At 35.9% G+C, this 22867-nt stretch overlaps 1 protein-coding gene across 4 annotated transcripts in view; it reads right to left on the bottom strand.

Moving 5' to 3' along the window:
* Nucleotides 1–22867, bottom strand: part of LOC131427403 (nephrin-like) — a 219118-nt gene that overhangs the window by 132837 nt on the left and 63414 nt on the right. For all 4 annotated transcript variants that reach the window (XM_058590556.1, XM_058590557.1, XM_058590558.1 and 1 more), the window contains exon 2: nt 3784–4179. In XM_058590556.1, the coding sequence (XP_058446539.1) occupies nt 3784–3880 (97 nt within the window). In that variant the 5' untranslated portion in view covers nt 3881–4179. The remainder of the gene's footprint in view (nt 1–3783; nt 4180–22867) is intronic.

Below are 22867 nucleotides of genomic sequence, written 5' to 3'. Positions count from 1 at the left end.
ATGTGTTTTTTGCATGAATATTCTTCGGTGTTTCAGTTTTCATGACTTTATTCTAATGTCCGTCGTTTTAAGTGGCAATTTGAGATTTTAATCACTCATTACTCTGTAATGTCGAAACTACAAATCGGATCCATGATATGTCGAAGTAATTTCCTCTTCAGATTTTAGGGTAATTTAAGGTATTTTCAGAGCCGGTATTCAGGAACCAGCATAACCCAAACCGATTCGTATGGCCATATGACGAATAAATTGCAATATTTTTGAGTCCAACTTTAAAGCTTTTCGGGATTGTCATCTCCCATATCGCTTTGAATTTTAAAAATTCATCATCCTACAATTCCAGAATCGGAAGTCAGAATTGGATAAAATTGGATTTATTTTATTTGAACTTTTGTTTCTGAAATTCGATTTGGCTTTTTTGAGAAAACGATTGAGCTTTGAGAAACGATTCGATACTGGAACCGGAATCCGAAATTCGGTGTAGCCGAAGCCAGACAAATTCATTTGAGCTGTATAGTTTACATTTGTTTCAAAATGTTTGAAAAACAATGTAGACATCGTTGAGGAATCGTAGTGCGAATTAAAATTTTGGGTGCCTTCCGAAACGAAAACTGAATGCAACCAAAAATGAAATAAGTTTATTTGGTTATCGACTATCCAAATCTGCTAACCCGATAAACCTGATTAATTTATGTGAAATAGACATTTTTATACTAATCACTCTGTATCTCCGAAACCGGAAGTTGGATCTGACTGAAAAATAAGATGTTTTATAGAATCTTAAAACTTTTCATTTGAATATTATATCGGTTCAGCCATCTACGAGAAAAATGAGTTACACAGTTTTAATTTCGTTTCACATATCATCCTGTAGTTCTGGAACCAGAGGTTGGAACCTAACATAATTCAGGAACCTTGTTTGGGAGTATACGACTTTTCATATGAATCTAAGTTTGTAGAAAACGGTTGAGTCATCTCCAAAAAAATTGAGTGAAATTATTTGTCACACACGCATTTGCTGATCTCGACGAACTGATTCGAATGGTATAAGACTGTTATGTTCTTCCAGCATTTATTGATGTAAGTAGTTTAAATCAATATAATTATGGAATTGCTTTCAACTCGAAAATTCTGCATTCATCTGGTTTTCATATGTCATATTCGAACGATTATGTTACCAAAAACGAACCGTGCTCAAATCAGTCCGAAGCAAAATATCGTGCTGTACACAGTCTTTTGGGTACTTAGAAACAAATGTATGTAACAGTATAAAAAATCGTGTTTTATGTTGCTCTCTAGCATTTCTCTGCCAGACAGAACTCAAAACATCTACTGCTGGAATAGGGAAAAAAGTCCCTTACACAAAAATTTCGATATCTCCGTTAAAAATGGACGGATTTTAACAATCTATGGCTTGTTGGATAGGTATTACCGTGCTGATAATATATTCTGTTTTCAAGGTCAATTGTGACAGATACTGTCAAAAAACTGAAAATTTTGACATAAAACTTCGTATAACTCAAAAAGTAAACATCCGATCTCCATTCAATAGCGTTCAGGGTGACGGGGAGACCTTTCATTTGCGTCTAGTTTGATCAAAATCGGTCCAGCCATCTCTGAGATCTCGACCTCTTAGTTGACAACACACATACAGACACACACACATACACACACACGGACAGTTCGTCGAGCTGAATCGATTGGTATATGACATTCGGCCCTCCGGGCCTCGGAAAATTTTTCTAAAGTTTGAGCGAATTCTATACCTATTTTTTATATTTATAAAAAAAGGTAAAACTACAAACAACTAAGTGGAAAACTTTCAATTACCCAAGTAGCAATTAAAACTTGTTATAATTGGCATGTTTCACAATTGCTTCATATCGGTTATTTTTGTTTGATATGTTAGACAATTGATTCAACACGTTTTTGTAACGGATGTAGAATTCATTCATATCACTCAACTCAAAAACCTGAATGGATTATGTTCCACATTGAGCAGTTTCAATTCCGGTTTCCACTTATTAAATATTACTGTTGTGAAACATATGAAACAAGCAACTTGTTGTACATCATACAAGAAAAGTGCACTTTTGCAATCGCATAATCGTTGCGAGAAGATTAAATAAATTAATTACTAGAACAATGTTTGCTACTTGGGTAATGCACCGTTATCGAATCACCACGTGAGAAAAATTGATGAGAAACGCGGCTGAATCGAGCTCACCACAACCTATAGTGCTGAAGAATGAGAAATAACATGAAAGAAGAATTATTTTCCCGTTAGACAATTCTTAAACCCTCTAAGAATTAGGTAAGAAGACATCCCTTGAAAAATTAGGAATAAATAATATCACTTTGTTCCACCAAGTGATAGTTTAGTAAAATAGAATTCTGGTAACTAAAGGTAGGAACAGAGAAACACCGGCAATTGGGGCTTTTTACGATATGGAAGCAGGAACCCAGTGGATATTCTAATTTTTTTTTGTTACCACCGGATTCTACGCGGCTTCTAGGCTGGTCCTGTCCGGAGAAAGATAATAGGTACTATCAATCTCCTATTGGATGACAGCCCATCTTGAAAATAACAAAAATTCGGTTTAAAAAAATCCGAAACGAAAATATTATACACATTTAACATTATAAATAGTGTTGAAAATTATTTGACATAGCAGATTTCAAATTGTTATCAGCAGATTCGATTTACGAACTTCCGTTCCGGTTCCCAAATGGATATTCGACTGTATCAATATTGAAGAATGTTATATGCTGCATTGTAAACTAATCATCATTAGTTCTAGTGTCAATATTTGGAGTTGGATCATTAGTTCTATTGTCAATATTTGATTGTTCGAGTATTTTCCTTTCGCCAACAACTTAATATCGTAACATGTACCCTTGTCGGATAAGGTGGTCAGTTATTTGTATGCGTACAGTGATCACGGGAAATTTCGTACTGCTACTACACCCATTCATGTTTCAGCCGTACAAGTCCGGGACAAAAAAAGATCACGTTACTAGACTTCGTCGCACTGTTGCCCATGCAGAAATTGTTAACTTTAACATTCAGGAAAGAAACAAATAAAATTACGTGTGACACAAATCAACATCACTTTCTGAATAGATGAAAAGACCTTGGCGGATGACAACCATCCAGCATTTTCTCCTGTCTTCAAACATCAGAGCAAGTGTAAGTGGAGCTGATGAAAGCGTAACGGAGATGCGTGTGTTTGTGAAAAGGATATGTGACAATATACAACAAAAAGATTAATATTCTGTTTGATTTATAGTACATCGGTCTCGTTTTCCCCTTCCTCGACTGATCTTCTTCTGGTCTCTTTCTCTCTCTCTCTGTTTCCCGCTGTTATGCTACATAATAGTAGACCAGCTGAGTAAGGCCAAGCGAATGTTCCTATTACAAAGAGCTCCGAGAACAATGATTGTGGATAGAACTTCGGGCCCATCAGTTGCTACTGGGGATTCGCGGGAACCGTAACCGTCGCAAAACTGTGTAGACAAAGGCTTATGTAGTGACATAATATTAAAAGCTTCATTTTGCAAGTTATGAAACCTCTATAGGATATATTGCTTTGTAATAAATGAAGCGATTTTTTCAGTGACTTTAGAGAACAGGCGCTCTGTGAAACAAATGAAAAAAAAAACACTTCAGGATGATTTAATCGCTAGTTCCTCCCACATCCGAAAGAGGGTATTCCATACTTTATTATCATTCGTGCGGTCGAATTGTTAGCAACAAACAACTGTGTGTGCGCATGTACTTACCGTGTTTGTCCTTATCGTGCATCAATTTCCCATTTGCTAAATTTATAATTAGCACCAGTTTGAAGCATAAAACATTTACGAAACCATTCAATTTCATTTTCACCGCCTCCTGAAAATCGTCGTTCGGCTCCTGCTTCTGGGACTTGTTCCAACTATTGCGCTCCTCTTTTCCCCCTTTGTTGGTAACTGCACTATAATACAGGATCGTTTGAACCTTTTATGAGTTTGCAACTGCGGTTATGTGCATTCTATGATCTTCTATGCTAGTTTATCTTCTGGATGGTTTCACGTTGTTTGGTTTGTTTGCGTGTTTGTACAAATGTGCGTTGGGGATGGGTGCGAGGATGGCAGTACAGCACAAGTTCCGTTCCGTTCGTGCTCTGGAGAGTATCAGCCCTGTAACGAGAAAGCAAAACTCATCTGTTGCATTTTGCTACTTTGAGATAATGGAAAAATTTCACTTTCTCGCATCATGGTTCAACAGTACCGGAAAACGCGTATCAATTTTTACCTATGACAGTCTGCTCGTTCAGGAAAAGTAAACAAAAGAAAACGGATTCGTTTGCGTTTTTATAATTTCGTAGTAACTTGAAAGGATGTTGAACCAATTATATTGGGTAGTTTCAGTCTCCAGTATAGTTTATACTGGACCTATCGAATGAGTCTTGTATGAGCTATCAAAAGAACAGAGAAGTTTGGGTATTCCATTCCATTAATAGAAACTATGATTATGACACAGTCACAGTTATTATCATCGCCATCATCAGCCAGAAGCAGCCGCAGTGGCAGCGATGCAGAAGTTAGCAACCGTGCACTTCTAATAGCATATTCATTCCAAATTGCACCACCACTCCAGTCTAACCAGTGCAGAGTGTCGCAGCTGCATTCTATTTCCTGCCAGACAATGTACTCGTAACTTCATGAATCGCCAATTGAGTGCTGTTTTGGCGGCAGTGAATGTTCCCGCACAAACCCTGGATAGTGCTTCAAATGCAGTGGCTTATTGGTGGAGTCCTTTTGCAAATATGGCACAGTTTGGTACCAAATCAGGACTCCGTTCTCTTTTTGGGCCATTTTGCATACGATAATGATCGTCACGTTATATTCTGGGGGGATAATACCACCGAAATGGTATGACAAATGGAGCCATTTGTGGCCTGGAGACAAATGTATGCTCTCAAAGTTGTTCGTTCCGGGAAGGGCTATGATTGGCAATCGTATCCGATATTAAACAGCTTCAGAATTGAGGCGAGCAATTATCAATTCATTGAATCAATGTAAGAATAAAATATTTAGTGTTGAAAAGGCAAAGTGGTGGATAGAGATTTTCAATTTTCACTATAGAAAGGCTATGTGGCAGTGTGAGTGAACTCGGAATTTGTGGCTGAACCGATCTCTACAAATTCAGATTCAAATGAAAGAACGAAACGTTTTATAATCTATTTTAAATCACCGGTTAATTCCTACAGTTTGTTTGGCCATCAATCAACAAGAGAGCAAACTAACTATAGGGTTAGAATTCGTAAAATCGCCAACCAAATTTTTTTTGTTCGACTGTCAATTTTCCACTTCATTACTAATAATGGCAATATAAATAATATGATAGATAGTGAAATATTGTAGATATAGTCCAGACATATATTCAAAATATGCTTGTGATCTTAAAAACGTGTCATGACGTAACGAAATTAACTCGAAGTAGAGCAGCTTTAGAAATGATTAGCAAGTTATCAGACTTTACATACTCCGGATTCGGATGAAACTTTGCACACGTTTTCAGTATGAGAAAATAGTATAATTGCACGGATAGAAAGACCAATTCGACTCTAGACTGATTTTCAAAAAGGGCGTATGTATTTTTGCATGGTAACTCGGATATATTGTACAAAAATGGTGTCCTAGTGTCCAATAAATTGTAAGTAATCTATTGGTGACTCTAAAAATTTGTTTTAATCCACCTAATTGTCTTCTCATGTAACTTAAAACTAAAAATTGATCCTTTATTGTACGAGGTTAAACTTGAGCATAAGGAAAACCGGATGAAATTTAAGTTATTCCATCACGAATGTTCGAACTTTTGATCGAACGCTCTTCATCAAGTTCCGAACAAGTGTTGCATCGCATGTTTTGGCCGCGTGTGCTCAAATTTCTTTGAACTCCTGCATGTTCCCAACTGCCTTACCAGTCTTCTTGACGATTGCCCAGTAACGTTCGATTGGTCGAAGCTGAGGGCAATTTGGTGGATTGATATTTTTCTCAACGAATTTTATACCCTTTTCCGCAAGCCAACTGAGAGTGGGTTTGGCATAGTGAGCCGACGCTAAATCCGGTCAAAGCAGTGGAGACACTCAGATCAATAAATTTATGCATTTATAGTTCCGGTAGTGTAAAAAATGGTTGACTTCAAACCACAGGAACATATTGCTTGCCATACCAATACCTTTCGACCGAATTTCTCCACTTGAATCGACCTGTCCGCATCGCTCACATCCTCCCCAATGATGACAGTAAAGTATTGTGGACCTGGAAGGGTTTTTGAGTCCTCCTTTACATAAGTCTCATCGTCCATCGAATCGCATGCATCCGAACACTGCAAAAGACGCGAATACAATTTTCGGGCCCTTGTTGCTGCTCGCTTCTTCTGTTCTACTCTTTGTTTCGAGATTTTCTGCTCCTTGTAGGTCTTCAGGTGATTTCGTCTCTTGATACGCTGGATCATTCTGACACTCGCTCCTGCTTTTGGCATTAAAAATGCCTTATTCTTCACTATACGGGGCCAAGGGTCAATTAAAAGTTTCAAAAATAGCCGCGTAACCTTTTTGCGTCATTGTTTTGAACGTTAATAACTCGTTATTTGTTGATGGATTGATATAATTTAACAACCAATCGATTCGGAAACTTTTAATTTAAACATGTAAGGCAACGTCGTTTCAGTATTTCAATAGCATATTATTGAAAAAATGGTTAGAATTGACCTATGTTCTCATCCACCAATCCCAGCTGACCAAATTGACGTCATTTTCTTGTTCGGCATAGGAGCACGGGTAAAATTCCGATTGAAGAAATGAGCAAAACGAGTCATGATTTGGGGAAAATAGTATATTTTCATGTTGTGATAATACACCATGATTAAAAGTTCTCGGATCATGATCCATTTGGACTGATTTCGTTGAAACTTAGCGTAACGCATTTGACGTTGTTGGGTATAACTTCAGGCGTGTTTCTGCTGCGATGGTAATCTTTGCAACATAAATTCAGTCGTTATGTTTTAAAATATGAAGATTTTAAATATGAATTAAATGGAATAGTGTGAAAGTGTGTGGCGTATTGTTTATACGATTTCAACTAATGTCTCAAATAATGTACATTTGAATAGAAAAAAAGTGAAAAGCACAACGATTTTTTTTTAATTTGAAGCATCAACAATTTAAATATGTATTTGAACAACCACGACACCTAAAATAACGTGTTTACTTGTGTTCATTGCTCCAGATTTGTTTTTTGTTTCAGAATTAGGAAAACATAAACGAACTGCATGAAAATACACGTGTGAATCAAACCTCTTAAAAAGATATCCTATGTTGAATTCTTGCAAATACCGCGGATCGATTTTTCCTTTTTTGTTTTCAAAACATATTTGCAAAATCGTATTATTTAAAATATTTAGATGAATCAATACAGCTTGTGTAGTTATATCTATGAAACAAATTAATCAAACTGATTGAACAAAAAAAAATCTAATTTTCGTTAGATGGTGCTCCTAATTTACAGTTGAATTTATTTATCGGTTTACGTAGCTTTCGGACTATTATTTTAACAACAGTCACATCAAATATGTAAGAACACATTCAGATATATTCATACAAAATTTAAAACTTATGATGTCAATGTTCGGTTTATTATCTTTATGTTGTCAATTCTCTGTCAGCCGTTGGGTGAAGCAACACAATTATAAAATGAATATGCCTCAGGATCAAGTAAAAATTTTCAATAGTTCATGCTTTTCAATGTCTGCTTTTTGTCTTACCATTAATCTATTAAACAATTCATCACATCACTTGAGGTAGAGGGTTCAAAGTGATATCCGGATAGAAAATTGGAGTTACGAATTTTAAAAGAAATGCATTCCTCAAGTAACACACTTTCGGACCATGATTAATGTTCATGGGAGAAGACTTTTTGCTTATGGTTTCATGAGAAATTAAAATGACCGGTTTCATGATTTTCTAATCATGACAGTAGCAACGGATTTCTTTCCGTGAGACTTTGCGTCATGCATAAAAACACCGCATCATTCTGCGTATTTCGAAGAGGAATCTATAAATACCTTATGATCAAAAAAGAACCGGAATTTTCGTTTTAAAATTCCCGCGCTTGTCCAATCGGTAAACTTTTATTCTCTCAACGTTAGCAACACTTTTATACACATTCTGTCAAATTTTGACGCATATTGTACGATTAGTTTTTGTTTGGCGTCTATACAAAGAAGTTGAAAAATTTTCGTGTGGCGATTTTTATAATGGATGAAAATTTAGAACAACGGCTCGCCTTCGAAGCGCCATTCGGTCGATTGTTGTGCGGTTTCGACGTCATATTCATAGATCCACACCTCATCACCAGTTATGATGCATTCGATGAATGAGGGGTCACTATCTGCGTTGGACATCATCTCTTTGACCACATAAACACGACGCTGTTTTTGAATGAAATTCAGCTTTTTTGAGACGCGTTTCAAACCCAAAACATCAGTTAAAATGTGTTCGGCTGATCCATAAGAGATGCCCAACAACAGAAATCTCTCTAATCGGTACAGAACGATTTTGCAACACGATTTGCAATGTTTTCTTCAGTAACAGATGTTGTTGGACGGCCAGGGATCTCATCACGATCCAAGCTTGTACGACCACCTTTGAAGCGTTTATACCACTCGTATGCCTGTGTTTTTCCTAGACACGATTCACCAAAGGCCTTTTCTAGCATTTTCAACGTTTCGGAACACTTAAATCCATTTGCAACACAAAATTTGATGCACGCACGTTGTTCTAAATTTTCATCCATTATGAAAATCGCCACACGAAAATGTTTCAACTTCTTTGTATAGACGTGAAACAAAAACTAATCGTACGATATGCGTCAAAATTTGACAGAATGTGTATAAAAGTGTTGCCAACGTTGAGAGGATAAAAGTTTATCGATTGGACAAGAGCGGGAATTTTAAAATGAAAATTCCGGTTCTTTTTTTATCATAAGGTATATAGAATTATCAGATGCAATAAAATACAGTATTAGAGATAAACTCAAGACAAACTGATTTGCGATTTTACATGTATAATTTAAATCCTTACTAAACTCGGGTTACCTCAATTTTAAGTTAAATTATCATTTATGTACATCAAAACAACAAGTGTCTTATCACTACATGCGCTGTAACAATGACAATGTTCGTTCATCTATTAATAGAATCAAGTTACAATATGAACAAAATTAAGGAATTTGATTGCGTATGCATTGGTTCCTTAATATGCAAAAGTGAAAATCAATTGAAGTAACAAAATATGTTCTGCGGACTGTGTCACATATTTTCTTCCTTGTATTGCTGCTATTCTATTTTCAAACACTTTCCGAAGATTATCGACGCTTTTTAACGAAGGATCATTAAAATTACACTATTAATGAGTTTATTGGTTGACGGTTATTCAAATTTTTCACATTCACATTTTTCGATCGAAATATTTAAAATCTTCTCCAATCGCTGTTTAAAAAATGATTAAGTTTGTACGTTCTCTGTCTTGAAAATTATTATGATATAAAATCCAGATTTATAACTTGAGGTTGTTCGTATCCAAAATTGATCTTTTAAGTAACTTTGAAATCATCATAATTGACTTTGATTTAAAGGATATTTTCCAAAAATGTTCAAATGTAAAAAATTGTTCAAGGCATAAAATAGAGTACAATCAATTGTTCTGAAAGAATCTAATTGTCACCGAAACCCAAGAACCGGTATAATCTAAACCGGTTCGTACGGCCACCAACTAACATGACGTACAGACTCTACTAATTATTAATGGTTTTGAGTCCAGTTTAAATTTTTTTACGGTTTTGTTTCACCGGTTTAAGTGACGGTGTACACTATTGAACACATTTTACCCTATAACTCCGGAACCGGAAGTCGGATCCGGATGAAATTCAGGAATTCCGTATGGGACCGGAAGACCTTCCATTTGAATCTAAGTTTGTCAAAAGCGGTTCAGCCATCTCCGAGAAAACCTAGTGATATTATTTGACACATACACACACAGATATTGCACAGCTCGATGAACTGAGCCGAATGGTATATGACACTTGGTCCTCCGGGCTAATTTTTACTAGTCGGTTTTTCAAGTGATTGCCAAACCTTTCTATATGAGAAAGACGAAAATCCATTTAAAAGCTAAGAAGGATAGTCTTGCTGAAACTGCTAGCAAATTGTTTTGATGTTTTTCACATGTGTTACAATATATCCATATTTAAATTGTCGTAAACTCTTAGTGAAAAGTGTGTTTGGATAGAATTTGTGCGCATTTGATGCGATTGTGCGTTATAATGTTTTTACGTGGAACAATGAAGTGAGTTTCGAATGTTACACTCTAACTGTATATGTCAAACGAAGTTCGTTATATCTTCCAACCTACATTGCAACTGGTTGTAGTTTTTTCAGTTGAATGTTATATGCAAACAAGAAGAAAGGTAGGTTTATATTTGTTCAAAACATAGTTTTGGAACAAGAAAATAACATCCTTCACAGTTTGTGTAGAATACTCGTAGTGGGCGGTTGTTCTTCTTTGTGGCTTCTTGTTATTTCATGGTATGTTTCGCTCGGGCTACGCCGTCTGGAGTTTGATTCCAAGTACTCAAAATTTTCAGTGAGAGAGTCGATTTCGCGGAGTCGAATAAAGAAAGCAGTGATTTAGAAAAAAAAGTTTAGGAAAAAGAATTCTATGTTTCGTTTATGTCTTTTTCCGTAAATACAACACGGGAAGTCGCTATCGTATTTATACCTGCCAATATAGAAAAGACAACCGCAACTGCAAAATTCTTTTCGGTAGTAGTTTGCCATCTAGTGGTTAGTAGTCATTACAGTATTAACGTTTTTTTCGGTGACAGGGCGCCATATAGGGACCGTGCACGAGGGCGTGGTTTAGTGTCCCGATAATGACAGCGCACGAGGCGGCGAGTGGAAAAAATAATGCTACCATAGCAAAACTTGTAATCTGAGTTTGAAAATACTTTCTAGCGTATTTTCTCTGCGTATTTTTTCCGGAGCCAGGAACTATTCGCGTGCGGTGCGAACGATTGTTCAACATTGGCTGGTTATTGAATTTTGAGTCGAATTATTCGTCCTGTATCTAAATACGGCCACGTCATTTTTTGTCATTGCAGTTGGATTTGTGTATTTATCATATTCACTCAAACTCAAACACTCGAACGATATTCTCAGCACATTGAATGATTTTTTAATAGACTTGGCCGGAAACACTGAAAAATATCTTGCTAAACATTCTAATTTCAGACCTTTAGTAAAATTGATTCTGTGTAATTTCTTTTTATACTTTTACTCAAAGAAAATACCCCAGTAAAAAGTTTAAATATTTTTTAAATAAAGTAAGTTTATCTCGAAGTTATTCTTCCTTTCGCTGAATTGCAATTATTACACCACTTGCTATTACTTTATTTTCAGAGGAAAATAGACCCAAATAACTTTCCATCCGTCAAACTTTGAAATGGGCCACAGTTTTAGATAAATTTAAGTACTCGACAAAAAATAACTGCCCGACTGTCATATTTTAACTAAAAGTTCAAATAATTCGCAGGATGGTCCATACTCTTAGAATGTGTGTGTGTTTCTCGAAAATGACTTAATCGATGTTGACCAACTTAGATTCAAATGAAAGGTCCCATGGTTCTATACGGAATTCTTGAATTTCATCCGGATCCGACTTTCAGTTCCGGAATGATAGGGCAAAGTGTGTTAAAAATTGTGTACCGTCACTTGAAGAGTCGGAACGAAAAAAGTAAAAAGTTTTCTAAATTGGTCTCGACAGTATTCCTGGTTTTCGAATAACGACGGCAGATAATAGTCATACACTCAAAAAAGGATCTTTCTTACTTTTACACTTAGTCCGGTATTCCTAATCTTAGGTTCAAATGAATGATCTTATGCTCCTACCGAAAATCAGCATATTTTCGATTGCAATTAAAATCATGTTAGTTGATGGCCATACGAACCAACTTCGATTATACGTTTTCGGGTTCTAGTGCCCGAAATACCTACAATAGTGGAACTCACTTCGTTTTCTCATCGATGTCAGAGAACTGTTTCATTCTGTAGGTTATGCTAGTTAAGGCACAAACAATCTCTTTGGTTTATTTTATGAATTGGAGAGAAATATTTTTAATGGTATACCACAGTATTATATATGAGGATATGATTGATGTGAGAAAAGGATCATTACACCACTATGTTGTATTAAAACAGGTTTTTGACTATTTTATTCACCGTGAACATATGTAACAGTGTAAAGCTATGGTAGAGTTTTTCGCCTATTCGTCACTAATGGCGCTACTTGTTATCGTGCACGGTCCCTATAGCTGCAGTCTGTTGCTATGAAAGTCTGTACTGCAGATTGCAGAAGCCAATTTAACCATTCATGTTGGTTAAAAACAGCATTTCATTTTTCTAATTCAATTAAAAAAATGGTTGGATGGGAATGGAGTGTGCCTTAGCTAAGAAGTGACAGCACGTTTAATTGGTGAGTTCAACTAAAAAAATAGCAATTTCTACTAATAGTTTATCATTATTAGGGGAATGAGAATTAAAAAAAATTAAGTTTGCAAAAGTTAGATTATTTTAGTTGTTTCGAAAAATAACTAACTAAAATCAGAAAATCAATTTTTTTTTCGCTGAATACGGTCTTTCCGTATGGCATCGTCATACCTAGAGTGACTATAATCAGAGTGGCGACAGCTGTTCGTTTGGAATGACAGCTCTCAGTTCCAAACGAGCAAACGACCTGTCAATTCAATGTAAAGCTAATGGAATGTTTTGAATTGTTGCCAAAATTACGGATGAGATGTCGTCACTCTGGTTATAGGCACTCTAGTCATACCCATTATGCTGAACGCGGCTCCCCAAAAATAATTTGATAGGTACCTTCAGTGTCGAGTTACGGTGATAACTGATTTCTAAATCATGCTATCCAGAAAAACACCTTTCAAGCCAAAAGTTTTTATCAATAACAGTGACAACAAGGCGCTAACACGAATATATTTCCCAAGCTCGACAAACTCTGCCAAATAATGTATGGCAGTTTGTTGTGTGTTCTTTGCTTTAAAAGCAGAGTAGAGGTGATCGCATCATTTTGAATAAGTGAAACACGGAAGATGTTTTGAGCAAAATGTCTTGTTTTTCAAAATTGTTCTACTTTTCAGGGATAATAACTGAGTGTCCTTTAGAAATTTCTGCAAATTTTAACCTAATTTAGAAAATATTAGGTGATAAACAGAAAACTTAAAGAATGTTTGATCATCACATATCCCAGTGATGATTTAACCGAGATTAAACGTGACTATTCTAGTGCACTATACCCAGCAATAGATGAAATGAATGCAGCAGCAGCCGAGCGAATGTTTCCTCGAAAAACTCTCAACGATTGAAGAGGCACTTTGTCGCGAAACTCGACTGCTCAGAACTGCATCAGCCATATCCGTCGTCTTGAAGTAAAGTAGCACATGCACACCAACAGCTAGTCTGGTTGGTTGGGATTCCGTCTAAAGGAGAAAAAAAATCGACCGCACGTTTGCTTGCAATTTCGGTTGATGTTCCCGTCCCCAACTCGTCCACCGATGTTTAACGAAAGAGCGGATGTGACCGTATTTTCGTCCCCGGGAAAAAGAAAGCTAAACCGACAACAATGAACGGGTGAACTTGAAGGCTGAGACTGGCACGAACTTGCCATTTCAATCACGTAATATAGTTTGAAAAAAAATTTATTTATTAAATCTTTTCCAATCCAACGATCCATTAAATATTATAGGAAAATTGCTAGAAAAAAACTGGTCGATGTACCAAGCAGAGCCGCAAGATGAGCAATCGATTGTTAAAACTATGTAGGGATGCAATCAATGAAGATTTTTGATCTAAAGGTCAGGCTTTTCCATTTTGAGATGCATGATCTCGTCGCTATAGTTTTATATTTATAGCTAGTTTGTGTCTTATTGGAAAACCTTCATATTTTCGCCATCTCTCAATGTTCTCTGTTGATGAGTGAGAACCAAGAAAGCTGTTTCAACCCCCCATAAACCAGTACATCAAACTATTTTACTGAACTATTAGTTGCCTATCCGTGGAGATGTTTGAAAATTGTGATTATCACGTGCAACTCGGTCCTGACTGGGTGACAATCGAGATTCAATAGAATCCGGATCTCGCCATCTTGCGCATTCACACGAAGTATCTAAGTCAACTCGACCGTAGTGCCGGGCCGATTCGGAACGCCTATCTTCGAGATGCTGGTGATACTTTAGCAAAACGATCGACACCCAACGGTCACGTAGAGCGATTCACTTTGATTTACAATTACCTTTCTTTTGTACCCAGGTACCAGTGCCATTCAATGAAGCGTCGACGAACAACGAAGTCTGGTGTGTCCTCTGTTCTTCCCGGTCGATTGCTAGCTGAGGCTGCTGTTTGTCATGTGAAAAGTGGCCTCGTCCTTAGGTCGTTACTGGAGCAGCAGAAGCAGGAAGAAAAGTGACTGAAGCCAAGAGTCTTTTGTTCTGCCAGACTCTGATTACATTCACACAAACACAGCCACCCACCCACACAGGCACTTCATCGAATGGCTTCTATCGGAGCGCTAGGGAACGGGCCGGATCCGATATGAATAGCGATTGGGAAAGTTTGCATATTAAATATGGTGCAGCATTGAGGAGTAAAATCTGGATTACCCGGCGGAAATTATGTGGTGACATATTACAGCGGATTGTTCACGTCTACGTTTGCACGTGTTTGTGAAGTATGAAAAAATAATTTAATCCATCCGAAATTGCAATGAAACATTCATTGGATAGATCGTCAGTTTGTTGAACCTGAAATGAGTAGTTTGATTAAAACAGCAATTTCAATCAAGTTCGATCACACGTTGAAGTTAGCTTAACGCAGTAGGCGAATGTAGCACCATGCCATCGAATCTATGTTCACAATTTATGATAAAATTTCTCGTAGTATAGGATAAGTATAAATAACTCAAAAATTCAAGTTTTCTAAATTGTTTGGTATGAACAAGCAGTTAGGAGATATTCAGTGCCAAAATAAGGCATGCAAAATTTCAACCGCATGAATTCAACGAACCATTAAACAAAGCGTATCGTGCAAAACCGACTCAGATAAATACACTGATAAAAATCCACAAAATGTTTCTCTAAATAATTATCATGTTTCTAGGCGCACTAACATGCCCTATTTGTACTTTAAAAGTTTACCTAATGAATATAAAGTGTGGCATCATATGGCAAGTGCAATTGTCATCACATTTGATTCTTAAATGTGTTCATGTTGATATCGAATGTTTTGAACATAAGACTTAGATGTATAATTTTATAACATAAAACAATGACAAAATATGTAATTCTAAGTTCTTTTTCTGCCGTGTGTGTTTATGAAATTATATTGTTTTCCTCAGAGTAAGACTGAACCTCTCAACAACTAACAATAATAATATTTCTTTCGGAGAGATGCTGCTTTGAAGGATGATATGACATTTGTTGTAAATTAATTCGAAGTGGCGTTTTTGATTGAACAATAAAATACTGTAAATGTATTTTTGATACTCGTTCATCATTTTCACAGATTGCTGGATCGAAAATTGAAAAGATGAAACATTAAAAAAAAATCTATTGTTCTTCTTTAACACATTTCATGGCTGCTTCTACCGGGACGGAAAGTTTGGTCGAGATTAAATTCAATAACAGTCTGTGGGACCAAAAGACCCTTCATTTGAATCTAAGTTTGGGAAAATCGGTGCATTCATCTCCGAAAAAATTGTGTGCGCAAACTGAGACGTTTGGCGCACTCGACGAACTGAGTTGAATGATATATAAGGATGACCCTGAAAAAAGCCGAAAGCCGTTTCACCGAAAGGGTTATTTTGCCGAATTCTTCAATAGTCTTCATATTGTGATTGGTACACCCAAACCTCCGTTTACGAACACTTTTTATACGTAACCTCTTTTTACGTACCTCTTTTTACGAACCAAATCCCAAATAACGTAAACTTTTTTTACGAACCAAATCCCAAATAACGTAAACTTTTTTTACGAACCTACTTCGTAAAAAGAGGTTTTGTCATTCATCGAAAGCGATTTCCGACTCCATGGAAACTACTACAATATAGGTATTTTTGGAACGGGTTTAAAGAGTAGATTCTGGAAAATGATGTTTGAGGTATTTTGGAAATCCAAGATGGCGACTTCCGGTTGATTGATATTCCTTGAAAACCCATACAATATGGGTATATTCGGAAAGGAATTGATGAGTAGATGTCAGAAAACGATGTTTGAGGTAGTTTTGAAATTCAAGATGGCGACTTCTGGTTTGTTGATATTCTTTGAAAACCTATATAATATGGGTATTTCCGGAACGGGGTTAATGAGTATGATGTTTGAGGTGGTTCTGAAATCCAAGATGTCGACTTCCGGTTTATCGATATTCCTTGAAAACCCTTGCAATATGGGTATTTTCGGAACGGAATTGATGAGAAGATGTCGGAAAATTATGTTTGAAGTGGTTCTTAAATCCAAGATGGCGACTTCCGGTGTGTTGATATTCCTTGAAAACCCATACAATATGGATATTTTCGGAACGGAATTGATGAGTAGATGTCAGAAAACGATGTTTGAGGTAGTTTTGAAATTCAAGATGGCGACTTCCGATTTGCTAATATTCCTTGAAAACCCTTACAATATGGGTATTTTCGAAACGGGGTTAATGAGTAGATGTCGGAAAATTATGTTTGAAGTGGTTCCGAAATCCAAGATGGCGACTTCCGGTTTGTTGATATTCCTTGAAAACCCATACAATATAAGAATTTTCGGAACGGAATTGATGTCAGAAAACGATGTTTGAGGTAGTTTTGAAATTCAAGATGGCGACTTCCGGTTTCTTGATATTCTTTGAAAACCTATAAAATATGGGTATTTCCGGAACAAGGTTAATGAGTAGATGTCGGAAAATGATGTTTGAGGTGGTTCTGAAATCCAATATGGCGACTTCCGGTTTATCGATATTCCTTGAAAACCCTTGCAATATGGGTATTTTCGGAACGGAATTGATGAGTAGATGTCGGAAAATTATGTTTGAAGTGGTTCTCAAATCCAAGATGACGACTTCCGGTGTGTTGATATTACTTGAAAACCCATACAATATGGATATTTTCGGAACGGAATTGATGAGTAGATGTCAGAAAACGATGTTTGAGGTAGTTTTGAATTTCAAGATGGCGACTTTCGGTTTGTTAATATTCCTCGAAAACCCTTACAATATGGGTTTTTCGGAACGGGGTTAATGAGTAGATGTCCGGAAATGATGTTTGAGGTGGTTCTGAAATCCAATATGGCGACTTCCGATTTGTTGATATTCCTTGACACCCCATACAATATAGGTATTTTTGGAACGAAATTGATGAGTAGATGTCAGAAAATAATGTTTGAGGTAGTTTTGAAATTCAAGACGGCGACTTCTGGTTTGTTGATATTCCTTGAAAACCCATACAATATGGGTATCTTCGGAACGGTATAGTGTTTTAAAGGAATAAAGAGTTAAAGGAAAATGGCAAAAACTTTCAAAAGATAATAATCAACCGGAAGTCACTGTTTTGCATTTCAAGACCACCTCGAATATAATTTTCCGACGTCTACTTTTAAATCTCTTTCCGAAAGTACCCATATTGTAAGGGTTTTCAAGGAATATCAAGAAACCGGAAGTTGCCATCTTGGAACTAAGAACCACCTCAAACATTGTTTTTTGACATCTACTCATCAATCCCGTTCTGAAAATACCCATTATGTAAGGGTTTTCAAGGAATATCAAGAAACCGGAAGTAGCCATCTCGGATTTCAGAACCACTTCAAACATCATTTTCCGACATCTACTCATTAACCCCGTTCCTAAAAAACCCATATTGTAAGGATTTTCAAGGAATATTAGCAAATCGGAAGTCGCCATCTTGAATTTCAAAACTACCTCAAACATCGTTTTCTGACATCTACTCATCAATTCCGTTCCGAAAATACCTATATTGTATGGGTTTTTAAGGAATATCAACAAACCGGAAGTCGCCATCTTGAATTCAGAACCACTTCAAACATAATTTTCCGACATCTACTCATTAACCCCGTTTCGAAAATACCCATATTGTAAGGGTTTTCAAGGAATATTAGCAAATCGGAAGTCGCCATCTTGAATTTCAAAACTACCTCAAACATCGTTTTCTGACATCTACTCATCAATTCCGTTCCGAAAATATCCATATTGTATGGGTTTTCAAGAAATATCAACACACCGGAAGTCGCCATCTTGGATTTGAGAACCACTTCAAACATCATTTTCCGACATCTTCTCATCAATTCCGTTCCGAAAATACCCATATTGCAAGGGTTTTCAAGGAATATCAACAAACCGGAAGTCGCCATCTTGAATTTCAAAACTACCTCAAACATCGTTTTCTGACATCTACTCATCAATTCCGTTCCGAAAATATCCATATTGTAAGGGTTTTCAAGGAATATCAAGAAACCGGAAGTCGCCATCTTGGATTTCAGAACCACTTCAAACATCGTTTTCCGACATCTACTCATCAATTCCGTTCCGAAGATACCCATATTGTTAGGGGTTTTAGGCAATCTCAATAAACCGGAAGCCGCCATCTTGGATTTTGAAACGAACCCAAAAAACATTTTCTTGCACTTACTCTTCACATCCGTTCCGGAAATAGACATATGATGCGCGGTTTCCACAATAATCACACAAAACTTTTTTTACGAAGTAAATTCCAAATAACGTAAACTTTTTTTACGAACCAAATCCCAAATAACGTAAACTTTTTTTACGAACCAAATCTCAAATAACGTAAACTTTTTTTACGAACTAAATCCCAAATAACGTAAACTTTTTTTACGAACTACCTCTTTTTACGAACCCCCGTTTAGTTCGTAAATGGAGGTTTCGGTGTATTGATTTGAAATAAAGACAATATGATAATATTTACTTCCGTTTTGTTGATCCGAAATCGTACTTCTGAAATAATCAAGAAAGACTTGAATGGTTTTTCGATTTTTTTTAAATTTTTTTTTATTTCATAATCTTTAGAGCGGAATTCCCAAGAAAACTTGTTGACTTTATTAGAGTATCTACCAGGCAGTTGTTTGCGGTATTTCCCAATAACTGAGTGCAAATGAAAAAACGCGATGCCATTATCATATCAATCATACTATCATATATAATACTGCGGTATTCTTCAAAATAATTTTCTTTGATTCTTGAAAGAATACACTGGAACCTCAATTTACGTGCAGAGCCGGGGGTGAGTAAATTAAATTTCGCGTAAATTAAATAAAACATCGCGTTATTTAAAGTTTTTCGCGTAAATAAAGGTTTTTTTTAAATTTAATTTGATTTTAGTGTAAATAACATGAACAATTCAACTACGACCGATGCATTAGCGCCTGATGACCTGTCTGTAGTTTCATGTTCTGAGACTATGGAAATGCTTAAGAGATGCTCAAATACCCAAAAACTACTTGGAGTATTGTCCTTAGGGACTACACTGTGAAACAGCAAAAACTACAACGGTTAATACATTTTTTTGTTTGTGATTCATACTTTTAGAGCTAAACATTGCTTACTTGTCTATTTATAGCTGTTCCAGGTAGGTTCCCAGCCGTCCAAGAACTTCAATCAATACATGTCTTAAGATCTATACGAGCATTGTATAGTTTTTGAATGCTACTCATAGTCCTAGAGATACATTCTGCTTACTTATTTTGATCTTTGCTCGGGACATTCTCAGTCGTCCAAGAACTACAGTGAAAACAGGTCTTAAGATCTACACGAGCATTCAGCAGTTTATTTACAGTTTTTCAATTCTGTTCATAATCGTAGATTTATGTACTGCTTATTTGGGTATTTTGATCTTTCCTCGCATGTGGTAACACGAATATGGATCGAGAACTACAATCTCGTTACTACACTGTGTTACACAGGTTGATCTTAAGGCCTGAACTTTAAGTAATATTTGGATGAACCAACACTTCCTAATAATTCGTCGCAATAATTCCATAAATTGATTGAAACACAAAAAGTATAGACCACAATCAATAAACTCGCTAAAGTCATCGATTACATTGGTAGACCTTAAGGCGTGTTCCTAAGAGGTTTTGGATGAGCGAGTTCTTCTACAGATCTTATCACAGTATGTCAATTTTCTGTAATTAGTCCTACGACTACATACCACACTCAATAGTCATACAAAAGTCATCCGTTAAGTGAGTTTTCAGGAGAATTCTTGGATGCCCAAGATCTTATTTAGATTCTTCAAAACTAAACATTCTAGTACTATACTATTCCCAAGTAACATTTTTAATATTAATAAATACTTGTAGCTATCTGCAATGCTACATAATAAATCTTGGATTAAAGCTTTAAACTCCACGAAAGCCTACTGAAAACCTCTAAAAGAGCATGTTCCTGCCAAGTGGACCATTCTTCATAAGGTTTATAAAGCAAACTGAAGAATCAGCCTAAAGCTGCGTTAAAACTTCAAATTCAAGAAAATTTTGAAACCAGCTTTACGATCAACATTAAATTTATTTGGATGGAATGAATTCCGCTATGAATTAACTGTCGTTTTGATAATATTTTTCTTGACTATATGTGTGTCATGACTGCTTTGAATGCAAACAGTAAGAATTTATTGGATTTTATTTACATGTTTGAGGCTTTTACCGAACGTAGAAACTTCATGCGCTTTTATTTTTATCGTGAATGTATGGATAAAAATTAAAATTATAACTAATCGCCTTGAAATAAATACGGTTTTTGTGACAGTCTCCATGATTTATGAAAATTATTTTCTGTGATTCATCGTTCTTTTTGTATAAATCTATTTCGTGGCGATAAAACTTGTGCATACGTTCTGAAAATGAATCATAACAGTCCATCATACTTCCTCGTTTTTGCATTTCGAAGATTATTTGATGTCAATAATGGCTACGGCAAAGAACATCATAATGGCGACCATGAAATTTTCTTTAATGCAAGTTACACTTAATCTAAGAAGAAATAAATCAAATAACCCAATTGTTACTTGGGATTCACAGCATTCAATTCCCTGAAGGCAGATTGTTTTGCATATGTATATAAATTGAAATTTCCACCATTATGCAAAAAAACCTTTTTTCACGCGATCATCGTGTAAATAAATAAAAAATCGCGTTATTTCAAATAAAGCGCTTAAAAAAGTCGCGTAAATTACATTCGCGCAAAAAACGTTCGCGTAAATTGAGGTTTTAGTGTATACGAAATCGGTTTGTTTGGCTGTCTACTAATAAAAACTATCAATTGGAGAAGATTTCAGGTCGATTTAGATTTTTTTTAATGAAATTTTTAATACGCTTTGTCCTACATTTCCTGATCCGGACGAAATTCATGGAATTCCGAATGGAACCACAGGACCTTTCATTTGAACCTAAGTTTGTGAAAATAGGAGGCTAACATATATTTTCATTTTTTTGGTCATTTTACCCTATGACTCGAGAGTCGGAAAACAGATCCAAATGAAATTCAGAAATTTAGTATGGGACCTAAGGAGTTTTAATTTGAATCAAAGTTTGTGAAAATCGGTTTAGCCATCTCCGAAAAAAGTTGGTGCACTTATTTTCACAATTTTTTCACATTTTACCCCATAATTTCGGAACCGGAAGTCGGATCCAAATAATATTCAGGAATTTTGTATTTATTTTGTCTTCCTTTTTTGGCCAACAGTGAACTATTCAATCTTTTGCAAGACTACCACTTAATCAGTATTTTTAAGGCTATCTGGAGATAGCTAAAGCCGTTCATTTCGAAGAACCACTGAAAACTGAATAGCTTTATCCGAAAGAATTAGTTCTATTGAACCGTCCTTTCGTTTTTTCTAAAACTTTGTATGTTTCTTCGAAAATAATATGAGAGCTACAAAAAATATATTTTATAGTAAACAGATTCAATAATAGTGAGTGTTTTTTGCATGTGTTCTACCAATCATAATTCTCTTTTGTATACATTTTCAAAGTTCGCGAACTTATACCAGATTCCTCACACCAGCAAATGTTCCGAAAGACGCAACTTATTTGTTGTATACATACTCAAATAATTCGATTACTTTCATTCCTATTGAGAAGAATAGAAAAGTATCATTCTTCAATAAAGAACTCCAGTTCACTCACTCTTCGAGGAGGACTAGTTCTTTTGGACCGTTCGTGGACTAACCATCTCTAGTGTATTCCAATACTATTTTAGCCTAGTATAGCCTAGAAAAAAAGTATAAGGTTGAAAATGAATGACCTGAGAAGCAACTCTCCTCCCGTAAAACCGATTTCTTCTAACAATATGACAATATTCTGCCAAAGTTAGATTTTAGCGAGACAAAACAAAATCCTACTAGAATACTTGAAATGTACGCTTGTCACAAACAACAACAATCTATGCCTCTAGTGACTGAGATGATCTAAGTTTGATTCTCCCTAAGACAAGACCTGACAACTGGCTTCTTATTCTTCCTTCCCAATCTTCCTTCTTGTTATTTTCGCCATGTGCAAGTAATACCAACGTTACAGTGTAGCCATATTTACAGATTACTTAATAACTTTATACTAAGAAAAAAATATTTATTTTATTTGAATTTTTAGACTCGATTTTTGATTTGAAATAAACATGAAAAATGTTTTGATGAATGCATATTTTTTATTATATATTAACACTTAAAAACAACGATTTTGTTTTAGACTT

This window comes from Malaya genurostris, chromosome 2, assembly GCF_030247185.1.
Source record: "Malaya genurostris strain Urasoe2022 chromosome 2, Malgen_1.1, whole genome shotgun sequence".
Classification (NCBI taxonomy): Eukaryota; Metazoa; Arthropoda; class Insecta; order Diptera; family Culicidae; genus Malaya; species Malaya genurostris.
The sequence above is the reverse complement of the archived record's forward strand: the minus strand, read 5'-3'. Positions and strand labels throughout refer to the sequence as shown.